Raw genomic sequence first — 14099 nt, forward strand, 5'->3', positions numbered from 1 at the left:
CACGGACTATGTCCATGGAATTCTCCAGGCCAGAATACTGGAGTGGGTGGCCTTTCCTTTCTTCAGGGGATCTTCCCAACCCAGGGATTGAACCCAGGTTTCCCACATCGCAGGCAGATTCTTTACCAGCTGAGCCACAAGGGAAGGTGAAGAATATTGGATTGGGTAGCCTATCCCTTCTCCAGTGGATCTTCCCGACCCAGGAATAGAACCGGGTTCTCCTGCATTGCAGGCGGATTCTTTACCAACTGAGCTATGACTTGTTATGTGCTTGCTTAAAATTGTGCATATGTGGGAATGCACAATTTTCTGCAAGTTTTTCTGATGGCAATCTAAGGATGCTTAGACTAGTAAACTCACTGCACTCTTAGAAGCAAAGTAACGTGGCCTCCCTGTGAGATGGTAGATAATATGGCTGTGACATCTGTCATCCAACTGAAGTTTTAAGTTGGATTTACCATTTTAGCTATTGCATATCCTCATCTTCCCTTGCAGTTCAAAGTGTATCCCTCCCCAAAAGACAATCTAAGTTGTTACAGAACAATCTTCTCTAAGTAAACTTTATAAGATAAAATCATACAGCAGACAGTTTCTAATAGTTTAGGAGGCTGTGGCAACCTCACATATTTTCTGAATAATTTGTTTTACTAATTTTTTTTCCAAAATATGTATCAAAGTGTAAGGCCTTTGTTAACTGCCTACTTGTTATTTTCTTTGTTGAGGCTATTCTTTAGATGATACTGTGGCATCAATACTGATGACTTTAAGTTAAACCAAATAAGAGAGTGTGCAGAAGTATACAAATACGTTTAAAATCACATCTGTACCTGGCCACTTCCATCCTGAGAAAAATGATCAGACTAGCCCTAGAAACCAGGGATGCAGAACAGCTAGGGAAGGGAAATTAGTGTACTACTTTTTTCCTTTTTCATGATGTTTATTGAATAATTTCTTTCACTTGGCATGTGTTTGAAATTAAGAATGATTAGATGATTTTTGACAAGCTATTTCTCTATCCTGATTTCTCTATTTAAATCAGGGTAGATTAATAACATGCATACTGATCAGCATGGACACAAAGTAAATGACACTTTAGGGAGCTAAATCTTGGCCCAATGGTAGAGATTCCTTGATGATATAGGTAATTAAATATAAAGCATGTTCATTAATTTTACAGAATGTAGAGAAGTAATATATTAGTAAGAGAAAGTAGAAATTGTAGAGGAACATGATGAATATCCTTTAGTACCATTTCCAGCATTTTGTCTCTGTAGTTTATGTTTAAAATGTATTTGATTTAAAGGTGCACAATTTTTAATGAATTTTATAAGTAAAAACATACTTTATTTAAGAAGCAATCCACACAATATAAAATTGATATAGAATAAAATCATCTATATTATAAACATTTGAAATGGGTTTAAAAACAATAGCAAAGCATTTACTGTCACTGTTTTGATTCCTAGGAATCATTATGCCTATGTTAAACTTTATAAGTATCTAACTGGTATGATATTTAAAAATAAATGACACAAAATCAAAACACGCCCTGCTATTAACATTTCTCATCTGTTTTCAAGAATATTTACTTTTGTTTCATATCCTTACCTTCTGTCTGGAAGAAAGTAAATTTTAACATAAGGATTCCTTGGCCTCCCATCTTCCCTGGAAGGGAGGTCTTTTGCTCCCAAAATTGTAACTATTAATTGGTGACCAACCTTGTCAAACCACAGTTTTATCTGAAAAGCAAAAATATTTATTTATCAGCTTAACCATTTACTAATATAACAGAATGCTTACATTCCCAACCTTTGGCCCATTCTCTTATCCTGATATTAGCACAGAATATAAACTTCACTTAGTAAATTGCAGTTAACTTAAAAGGATATGCTATAATAACTTCAATGAATGGAGAGTTTAATTCAGATATTTTACTTTGACAAATCTCTTGAAATTTTTATGATCTAATTTGATAGTTTATTAATATGCACATAATAATTACATTGCTATAATAAGGACTTTATATAGGATTGTTCTCTGTCTACATTTATGCAGGAATAACTGTAGTTCATTTTGGTTCCCCTACAATACTGAGTTCAGAATAAGTGCTCAAAATGAACTGAACAGATAAGTTGCTCATACGGCATTCATGGGAATATTTTCAGCAAATGTTTTATGTTATATCACAGCAAAGATCTTTCGAAGATTATAAGTAACTAGGAATTACTAGAAGACTTGTAAACAGACTGCTTAAATTTGTATTTAAAACTATAATAAATTCATCTTTTAAAGTTTTTTATACATAGTCTCTTTTTCATTTGTGAAGCAAATGTATTCATCCTTAGAATAAAAGGGTATATTTTATAATTCAAGATGAGAAAATTAGAATAATTTGCCTATGTCATAATTAAGGATTAGATCTTCACATCCAGCTGTTGAATTCATTAGACTTAACAACTGTCACCTCCCACACACATCTCACACTCCCACACCTAGTTATGATGACTATGATTCTGATTCACATTTGGTTCAGAATTTAGCACATCCCTGGCCACTATCTTCAAATTGAAATTGAATTGGAAATTTGGAGCTTGGGGAAAAGTTTTGTTTACGTAATATGCATATTTTATTTTCAATGGTTTGATTTTTTTCTTTTAATTTGGATGCACAATGTTTGCAGCAGCTTGGAAGACTTAAATATATATCTCATGTCAGTCCTTTCCTCTCCGCTCCAAAGCAGACAGTCAGGGCTGGGCCAAGCTCTAGGATATATACATAAGACCATCCACATAAAAAAATATACAGATAAATATATATATGATATGTTAGCAGTTCAGTTCCAATTTTAACATGGTGTTCTTGAGTCCCTCACTTCATATCCTAAGAGGATGAGAGGCCAAGCAAGAATTTTGAGTCAGAAGACTAATGGCCCAGAAAAGTATATAAAATTATTTATACACTTTTTTTTTGGTTAAATGAAATTAGTCCTCTTATAAGAATAATTATTAGAAATGTTTAAATTTTACAAATGGTACTACTACTCTTTATATTAAGTCCTTATATTTAATGCAGGTATTATTATCTTGAGGCTCTACAACAAAAAGTTTTTTGAATTGACTTGCTAAGTACAGACCCTAGTCAGGTGGTTTTCAAACTGTGGTTCATAAAACTCCTGCCACAGTATCATCTGACTCATCTGTTTAAAAGTTACAAATTCCTGTGGCCCACCTTTCAGCTACAGAACCAGAATGGGGCCCAGAAAATTTGCATTTTAACAAATCCTCAGGTGATTCTCATTTCCATTAAAGCTTGAGAACCACTACTTTAGACTAGGGAAGCAACAACCTGGAAAAAAGCACCTGATATTTAAGTAAAAAAAAAAAAAGAGTTCAGCACCTGAAATTAACTGGAACATTCTAAACTATACTCCAATATAAAATGTTTAGAAATTACTATTAAAAAAAGAAAAAATTCAAGTATTTCTTGCCCGACAATACTAAAACAAAGATATAGATGAGAATAGATGGAAAAAAGAGACATTCAGGCAAAAGATATGAGCGGGAAGAAAAAAGTAGGAAATACAAGTGTTTCATACATGAGATGAAACAGATGTCAGAAAGATTCGAAGTTCCTCTAAGTCTGTGACCAAATCACACTACTTTCTGTATTCTTTATTTTCTATAGCAATAAGAGCTATGGCTTTATTTTCCATGAGGTTAAAAATCCTTCTCGGAGCATCATGACATCAATATTAGACACTTCAAAAAAGAAAAAAACTTCGGAAAGGCTAAAAAATTGTTTTCCAATAAACAGTGCATTTAAATAACAAAGAAAAATAATAAGTAGTGTTAGACTAAGTTCATAATTAATTATTGGAGCAAATTACTGATTTCTGTGAGTACTTTTTTAGGGATTAACACTAAACCTTTGTTGTCATCTCCACAGGCAGTATTTTTGCTCTTTTAAAATCATTACAGCTAAATCTCCTCAAGATATATATTTCAAATGCTTGCTAAATAGTATTATTTTTAGATTTTCTTATGCCATGGAAAACCAAAAATATCATTTATTAATAATATTCATTCTTCACACAAACAGATATTAGGTACTAGCTTTCATATTTTCACATAAATACTTTACAGTTTATTAAATTATACTTAACAAATATATACATATTAAAATAATATAGATATGAAACAGGCACACTTTGTACTGATTTTTTGATGAAAATTATATGTTTTAATAAGCTGTAAAACTGGGCATTTGATCAATAGCCCTAATTTTCATTTTATATTATGGGACTTGCATTGAAGTTTTTAATAGATATCCAGCTCACAGTATCAAAACAAAATTATTTTATTTGCTAGATTATTAGTCACATTCCTAAATGTGCTTTTTAAATGAATGGTTGGAATATATCTGTTGATTTCTCAAAATAAAACAAATATATTTCCACAGTTCTAAATATGATATATTTATTTTACGTCATTTTCATTAATAAAAATACTGATATCATTTTACTTGCTTTAATACAATTTTCATGTGCCACTTTTAAGTTTCCCAAGCAGACTCTGAGCAGTCTAAGTAAATATTTTACACTAGGTAGTGTTAACTAGAACAACTTCAATTTTTTTTAATTTAAATTAAATTAGCATTATTGAAAACCGATAACAATAACAACAACAACAAAAAAAAACCCATGCAGCAAAGCAAGGAAAGCATAATACTACTTTTTTAAAAAACACTATATTAACATTACCTTTCCATATAGGGATTTCCTAATGAAAAGTGGCAAAGAACTTGTACCCAAGTATTGCAGTAAAAGCAAATAGAATTATAATTACATAATGTAAACAAAATAAACCCAACACATTTTACTTGGATTGTGATTTTGTTCTATCAAAGTCCTATAGTTTTTGAAAGTTGAACTTTATATATAATATGCAGAAAATTCATATTTTAGATAAGGTACAAATTTATTTGCCAGTCTCCTCAAGGAGTAATTGCTTGGAAAATGCAAGAGAATGTAGATGTTAAGTGATATAATGAATGATTTAAAGAGACAGTAACCTTAGTGTAATAAAAATGTCAACAGTATAAAATCAGCTATTTGTGTCAATATTACAGATATAAGTGGAATCTACATTAAATGCCAACCTGAAACTTCTGAGTTTTAGTATTCAGTCCATATAAAATCACTAACAAAGATTGTCTCTTTAAATTTTTATTGTATTTTAATCCCCATGCAGAATTTTACAAGCTGGCTCATAAAATGATTTGGAAGTCAATAATATGGTTTGGAGCAACATACCAAATAAAGTTTTCCTACTATGCATTTTCCAAAAACATACAAATAAGGGTTAAAACACAATTTTAGATTCTATCAGGCAGACAAGGCCTTTACCTGAACCCTAGGAACAAAAGGCGTTGTTCTTCTACTAAGGCTTTGGCTCTGGTAAGCAAAATTAAAGAAAAAAGCAATAAAACAAAACCAAAAAGGACAACACGCTGGAACTAAAAGACCAAAAGTAAAAAACACATACAACTATCCCTTAAATCCATTTTTCCATGACAATATATATCTAAATTAAGTACTTCAACATAATGAATAATTTTCCCAAAATTATAAAACAGATTAAGAACCATATAAAATCTGAGAAGTTTTAAACCAAATTTTTTAATGTATCAACATAACAGGAATTAAGACTGAATGTAAAACAATATAATCGGGCTCATATATTCTGAAAGAATGAATGTAAACATAAAATACGAGAGTCAAGATATTTCAGATATCATCCTTAAACACGCTACATAGAAAAAAACATGGTCCAGGAAGAAGTTAGATAAAAATACATTAAAGAATTATTAGTGAAAAGTCATCTATAGAAGTAATTATATAACTTTCCAAAGGAATATGGCTGAAAAAAAGTCTAAAAAATATTAGCCAAGTCAGCTTTATCATTTCTTAAAAGAATAAACACAGAAAGATAAAAGTGTGCTGGAACACACTGGATTAATCCGTTGCTTCATACTTTAAGAATCTATACGAGGAACTAGTATTTAACCATCATTTTCAGACATTTACTATGTGCCACCTGAGATAACACTATTTAGAGCTAATCACACTTATTAATGACAATAATAGTTTTCTTTTTATTTATACAATTCTTTATATATTTTCAAGTTTCAGTAACAGTTTATTGCAAGCTTATTGCTTAAAACAATGCTAGAAGTAGTTGATGTTATCTCCAGTATGTAGAGGAGGAAACAGAGACATTAAAAAAAAAGCCTAGATGGACTTGTCCAATCTCAAAAAGTAAGACAGTTTTAAAGGTAAATAATAAAGCTCAATTCTGGTTAAAACACTCTTCCAAATTCGTAGAATAAAATCAAATTTCTTTTCTCTTCTAACTTTTTTTTTTTTTTTTCATTTTGAAACAGCTTCCCAAAGATACCACAGCCACTGGGACATTGTGCCTCTATTAAGATGTGCCAACAGTTACAAGAGGAACAAAATCAGATTCAAGTTTCTGGGTTTGGAAATGGGTATCAGGGCATTTACTTTTTGTTCTTTCACCAAGATTCCATCCCATCTCTCACATTTTTCATGCATGTCTCTCGTTTAATTAACAGTTGTGAACAGTTAAATGTTTCAGACGTTTCCACTGCTATACGGAAACAGATAATAAGTACTAGGAAGACTGCTGTCCAGTGTAGCCATCATCAGACAAAAACCTGATGATAGTTTAAGACATAATCTAAAACCCAAAGGAAAGTGAATCTTTAAAGCAGACTTTCATTCAGCCATATGAGTCATCTTTATCTCCGAAAACCAAGACAGTCTCAAATCTCAGTTGTCTTCTCTTTCATGAGGGACGTTTAGATATGGAGTATGTTCCTGGTATCTGTCTGCATAACCCTAAATGGATAATTCTCCAGCCAAAGGGTAAGGGATGTGTGAAATTCACAGAGATTAGCTAGGCATGCTGAAGAAAAGGGCTAACAATACACTCAGTTTAGAAATATATCTTACTTTTCTTGCCTTCCCAACTGTCCTACCTGTTGTTGACCAAAAATATCAAGGTAATGAAAGATTTTTGCAAGTAAATATTACTTCAAAACTAAAACATTTACTTTCAAAGAAATAGTCCTTTGAAATAAAGTAATCCTTTAAGGTCAACATTTTTCCATCTTTCAAAATGACCTCAAATGAGCAACTCATAGATTTTTTAAGGCAACTGTCTAAAATCTATGCCAGTTTAAACTTAACCTTTACCCGTAAGCTTATACATTAAACTTGGCTATGTAAATGTATTTTGTTTTGTCAGATTATTTTAAATTCAGATGAGATTAAAATAACATGCATTAACCATTTTAAAGTGTTGATGTATGGCAAAACCAATACAATATTGTAAAGTAATTAGCCTCCAATTAAAATAAATAAGTTTAAATTTAAAAAATAAATAAAGTGAACAATTCAGTGGCATTTAGAGAATCCACAATACTGTGTCACCACCACCTCCTTCAGGTTTCAAAACTTTTTCATCACATCAGAAGAGTCATGATTCATCACATTCTGTATCTATTAAGTAATCGCTCACCATTTCCCCATTGCCCCAGTTTCTGGCAACCACTAAGCTGCTTTCTATCTCTATAGATTCTGGATATTTCATCAAAAAATGGTGAAGTATTATGCATCTCATTGCAATTTGTGATTAATACGAATTCATTTATTTTAAGCATGAAATGTCTGATAATATCTGTAACAATTCAGATTCATACAAATTAAGAATTTGACTTTGCACACTATGATTTATTTTGCATTTTTAATGTCCCTTCATACTTCATTCTGCACTACCAACTTCAGGACATTCTTCTTACATAATACTTCTAAAATAACAAGGTTGTAACAAAGAAATATAAAAGATAAAAGCTCAAAGAAAAAATTTTCATTTATAGAAAATTTGAAAACAGCTATTGAATTTCTAAGTAGATATAAAGAATACATACCTATTCTTCAGCTAGTTAGTCCCTTCAAATGGGCATAAAATGGATATGTACAATATTTACAAGCTCATCACTAAAAATGGAGTCAGAAAAATATTAAAACAAAGTAACTTAGGGAAAAACATTGCAGCTATTAGTTAGCCACAGACTCTGAAGTAAAATAATGATTGTCAATAAGAATTAGTGTGTTCCTAGAGATAAAATTCTGAGTCACTTCTCACTTTTGAAATAGTTAAAGGCTATATCTTAATTTAACACTCTATCAAAAAACTAGTCAAAGGCTGAAATTAATTTTAAAATATTGAGACAATTACAGAAGCAATCCTTCAAACAAGGAAACTGCTAAATTACGGAAGACCAAAAATTTAAAAAAGAATCAAAATAAGGGATTGCTGACACTGAAAAGACCAACATAACAGTCCAGGTGTCATAAACCTAAGCTCATACAGATTTTCTCACCAAACACATTAATGGCACTTTCATAGTTATGCTTGAGAATAATAACAAGCTAACAGTACAATTTAAGCATGAAGAAATAAATGGAATAATAGTTTTAAATTCATCAACAATAGCCTTGTGCATGAAAGTTTAAATAATGTGTTTTATATATATATATATAAAAAATATATTTGAGAAAATACCAGTCCATGAACAGACATAAATATATTAGGAAGGAAAGCTCACATAATATACAAATTATCTTGTCAGATATTATATTAGCAGACATTAACAATGTCATAATTTTATAAGTGAGTTATGGACCCAGGTAAAATCTCATCGAAAATCAAAAATACCCAAAGGTAGAACAGAAAGATACAGGAAACATAATGTTGCCTTATGACTTCCTCGGTGTTTCCCTGAAGGATGATATAAGTGGACAAATGTTTTCCCAACCTCTGCATCATTACAGCAAACCAAAAATTGTCTCCAGTTGGCAGAAATGGGGTTAAATATAAAGGAAAATACTATATCCAAAAGGGTATCTTGCTTAGTTTTGCTGCATGAATAGAATGAAGGCAAAATTAAGTTTCATGAAGGTAAAATCCTCTGCTGTATTCTCTCAGCTACTAGTATTATAACTGACAAGGGGATAGAGCTTCACATATATTACTTGAATTGATAACTGTAGTTTAATTTGGCAAAAATATGTTGGAGGAAAGTTTTGGCAAAAGATTTCAAGAATCTTAAACTTTTTTTCTTTCACATTGTAATTTTACATCCAGACAAAAATTATCCCGACAAAAGAATTTTGTCCTAACAAAATATGCAAGATTTATATTCAAGGATTTCCATGGCATCATTATTTAAAATACTATAAATTAGAAACAAGCAAGATATCCTATAATAGCAAATTAAGTTTAAATGGGGTATTAAATAGTAATTAAAATCATTTTAGGATGATTTTTTTTTTAATTAAAAGAAAATGTATATGATACATTAAGTAAAAAAAAGCAAGTTTTAAAATAGTATACACAGATTTATTATAGTTCTGTTTAAAATTTTATATGTATGTGAATGATTATGCTTTGGTGGCAAGAATATAGGTGATTTTAATTTTTTATTTATCTGTGCTTTCTTGATTTACTAAAAGAAATATATATCTTATTTATAAACATTATCTTGCTGGAACACACTTCTTCTAGGTCATAAAAAAATGATAAAATGGAACACATGTTAAATTACAATTATATAGATTTAAACCATCACTTACAAACACAAGTACTATATACATTTGTTTATGTTTTCCCCAAATATTTAACAGTCTTACCTTTCTACCAAATTCACTTTGAACCATGAGGAAAAGTAGTTGAATTTGAAATCTGTCTAAATGCCCACACTATGAACCCTTCGTTCCTAGTTCAATTTCTAACATAAACTTGAGATTTCAAAAGAGGCAGCAACAAAGTGGTACTTACTTATTATGGGAGTCTAACTTTCACTCCCTCATTCTCCAACTGAAGCTAACTAAATACACACACACACTCACACACACACTCACACACACAGATTTAATATATACTGGCATCATCAGCCACCCAGTGCTTTACTTATACATGAAGCTATCTAAGGGAAGCCATGATTAAAAATTAAAAGCTAACATTTACTAACACTTTCTAAAATGGTGGGAAAAAATACACATACACTTGTAACCATAAATGTCAACATTTGTGCTGTCAATGTATGTAAGAGAGTAAGTAGAAAGATGCTACTTATTGTGGAAAATGGAAAAAACACCACTGTCCTCAAATGAAAAAGTTCACTCTGTTTATGAAAGAGAAAGGAAAAGAAAACAATAAGGAGAAGAAATCCATTTTAGTAAGACATTTACAATCTCCTAATAGTATATCGTATTCTGTTATTCTCATATTTGTGATCAAAGTAGTCTCAGAACAGATGTGCCTAATGACTTTTACTGTTATTTCTGCTTATATTTCCTGTATCTTCATCTAATTAATGGAAACTCTTAAGAAAAATAAAATACTTCTCCTTCCCCCAGAAAATAAAAGGACAAAATCGGTACCTAATTTAATAAAGCTAGAAATTGCTTTTAAATTAGACCAAGAATAGTTTTGTTTTAACTATAACAGTAACAATTATCCAAAATTCAATGTCTGAATTTTGAGAATTAAAGAGTTCTTAATACTCATAAAATTTCAGGTTAGGAACTCATCAGAACTAGTATCAATATTAATCTGTTTGTTTCTAAAATATAAGTGGATAAATTTTAATATTTTTAAATGGTTTAAAACAGAATGACAACTTTAGAAATTAATAAAATGTGAGGGCCTGAATTTGCAACGCTCTTCTAATATGGGTATATGAGGGATAACTTAATTTTTAACTTTTATTATAAAATGTTCAAATTAGGGGTCACTTAATATGAAATCCACATGATATACTCAGTAATCTATTATATATTTCCCAATTTTGTTAGCTGAGTGAAAATCATGACCTTGAATTTTGGAATAATATTACTTACTGAAAAAGGTTTTAGATAGCATTACAAATTCTAATTCTCACCAAATTCCAGAAAAATGTAGCTCTAATAAAGAAAGTATTCTGTTAGATAATTATAATTGAATTTAAATTAATTAAAATTACTAAGAATGACAAAGTTGATGGTAAAAAGCACAATTATATTCTAAATAGGACTTGGTTCACAAAAAAATGGCATCATCTAGTAGAAATACTACTTGCTATCCCAAAAACAGAAATTAATCTAGTGAATACATACTGAAAGTTGTCCAGATAAGAACTGTGGAACATCCCTCAACATGCCAGGACTCATGGGAGATGTAACAGAAATAGAAGGACGATCCATTTTTTGAGATTCGAATGAGCTAGAACCTGAAATGGCAATTATACATAAAGAATAACAACAATGACTCTTCATTAGTATTTAATAATCTTTACCATATATCTTAAGTTATTTTTAATACCTACAAAATTCCATTATATAGACCTTTTTCTTAGCCACAAGGTTCTAAATATACTTAAAGGGTTTCTTTAAAAGTGTAAGTGCAGCTTAGGGATTCTTGAAAGACCAAGGGTGAACCATTTTCTGTGCCAATTATAGTAGAGACAGACCTCAGAACCTAGTTACTTCATCTGTTCTGTGTTCTAAACTCATATCTTACAATAATATACTATGGGCTTCCTAGTGGCTCAGACGGTAAAGCGTCTGTCTGCAAGGCAGGAGACCTGGGTTCAACCCCTGGGTTGGGAAGATCCCCTGGAGAAGGAAATGGCAGCCCACTTCAGTATTCTTGCCTGGAAAATCCCATGGACCTGGAGCCTGGTAGGCTACCGTCCATGGGGTCGCAAAGAGTCAGACACGACTGAGCGATATTATACAATAATATACTAGGAAATTTTAAAAATAGAAACTTAAGAAGGAAAAACCCAAGCCAAAACCTAAATCAATAAAGCAACTCAAACATGGTCTAAACTTGTAATGCTAAAAACGTAATTACTAGAATGTTAACTGTGAAAAGTTTTCAGCAGTGGTTTCTAACCATATCTGGAAGAATATAATAAATTATATGGGTAAAAAGAAAGTGAGGAGCTATGAGAAAAAGATATAGGAGATCAGGAAAAGCAGAACTTCAATACCTAGAAGTTATATGTATGAGTTTATTTGTATGGAGAGGAATGAACAAATTGCAAAGTGAATAAAATGGAGCTAATGAGATACTGACAGAATTAAATGCCTGGAATTCTGGGCTGCAAATTTTGGCACTAATAAAATATCCATGCTAAATTTTTATGAGTTAGGTAATAAAAACTGCATTTGAGGAAGATGTCTTTACCATTCATTTAAAGTTTCTGAATTGAGCGAGATGAAAAATAGTTAAGAATAAGTGGAATTCAATAAAATATAAAAGAAGAGGAATGACTGGAAAATGGACTGAAAAGAAAGAATTGAGGCAATGTCACAAAATTAGAAAATGAGGACTCAAATTAATTAGATAAGGAAATTTCCAGATTAAGGAAAAGGGGGGAACGTTAAGATTTCAAGGTTTATAACCAGATATGGTCCCCTATGTCTTGTTCTCTGCACAGGACAGAGCAGATATTCCCTGGATGCAGAACTCTGGAGAAGTTCTGTGTGTAAAGGAATGGTTGGAGAAGTTAATTTGGAACCTGTCACAGTGACCCTGTGACACCGCAAAGACATCCAAGGGGAAATGTAAAGCAGGTAACAGATGTGCAGATGGGGCCAAATGTCGAGTAGATATTAGTGTTAGAAATTAAAATGCAAACTGTCACCCTAATTGGGGTCCTAAGTGGATAGTATTCACTTCCAGAGAGAATACAGTGTAAAATGAAGGGGGAAACGGTAAGCCTTGGGATCAGAAGTAATGGTGATACCTTCATAGCATTTAGAAGTGGAAAGAATACTGCCTTTATATTAAGAAATAAGCTAAGCTTCAAGTAACAGGAAGACAGACACTTAGAACATATTCTTCAATATCCAGGGCTGTAGGGACAATGATAGATCATTTTGATAATGTAACTTAGGAGTCATGTGGCAATTAAAATTATATGAAGAGAAAAACTTGCTGAGGAACTAAAAATAGAGGTTAAGAAACAGGCCTTGGAGAAAGCTACTCTTCCACTTCTAAAGCAAACAGGATTCAATCTTATTTGAGAAAGGACCCCTGCCCTAACAGAAACAATTTTGGAATTGTAGCCTAGGGGTTTTTCAAATAGCTACAATAATATAAAGGATTCCATACTGCTTATATAATATCTGTGTGATGTAAGTGAATAAAAGTTTTACCTACATCATAGACTGCTGTGAAAATTAGTATAAGTAACAATATCAAGCACAGTTCCAGGCATCCAAAATAGGAGTGATGATGATGATGACATTATATATAATGATAATTATTATCATTATGCTAGCACTTATAATTTTATGTGATCATAATATTATTTTGGATAAAATAATTTAGCAACCAGCCAAAGGTACTAAAGCAAATCTATCATATAATCAAATTTTAAAATTTAGAGCTAAGGCATTCCAAAATGACTTGACCTCTCTGGTAAAGTTTTTCTTTTTTTTTTTTAATTTATACTCATAATTATAATATAAATGTAAAAAAAACCATCTATTTTAATAGTATTCTGTTAATTGACATGTGTATAAAGAATCCAGTCACTTCTCACGACCTTCATTGCAACCACTATGGTCTAAGTTACCATTGGCTCACCACTCAATACTGAAATAGCCTTCTCACTCTCTCTCTGCTTTTACTCTGTTTAGTCTATTTTCAACATAGCACCCAGATTGGAAAACATGTTTCTCCCCCAAAACATCCTATGTAGCTCCTGATTTCCCTTAGAGTGAAAGCCAAATTCTTTACAGCGCCTCGTAAAGTCTCTGCAGTTTGGCTGCCCGTGACCTCCCTGTCCTCCCTCCTGCCGTTCTTCCCTTTGCTCACTCTTGGAGCCACAAGTCTTTTTGCTTTTTCTTAAATGCATCTTAGGCTTTCCTGGCTTAGCACCACTGAACCTCTGCCCACTGTACCCGAAAAGCTTTTTCCTCAGATTGCCACTCTGTCCAATCTTGCTCCAATTCTTCCATC

General features: G+C 31.7%; 1 protein-coding gene across 29 annotated transcripts in view; it reads right to left on the reverse strand.

Moving 5' to 3' along the window:
* The window catches only part of RIMS2 (regulating synaptic membrane exocytosis 2), a 609863-nt gene that overhangs the window by 272503 nt on the left and 323261 nt on the right, over positions 1-14099 (reverse strand). For 22 of the 29 annotated variants that reach the window (XM_070802800.1, XM_070802803.1, XM_070802799.1 and 19 more), the window contains 2 exons: positions 11243-11355; positions 1609-1739 (listed from right to left, as the gene is read on the reverse strand). In XM_070802800.1, the coding sequence (XP_070658901.1) occupies positions 1609-1739; positions 11243-11355 (244 nt within the window). Of the gene's footprint in view, positions 1-1608; positions 1740-5404; positions 5453-11242; positions 11356-14099 lie in introns of all 29 variants that reach the window. The other 7 variants (XM_070802805.1, XM_070802820.1, XM_070802796.1 and 4 more) reach the window with 1 other exon arrangement.

The sequence above is a fragment of the Bos indicus genome, chromosome 14, assembly GCF_029378745.1.
Source record: "Bos indicus isolate NIAB-ARS_2022 breed Sahiwal x Tharparkar chromosome 14, NIAB-ARS_B.indTharparkar_mat_pri_1.0, whole genome shotgun sequence".
Lineage (NCBI taxonomy): Eukaryota > Metazoa > Chordata > Mammalia > Artiodactyla > Bovidae > Bos > Bos indicus.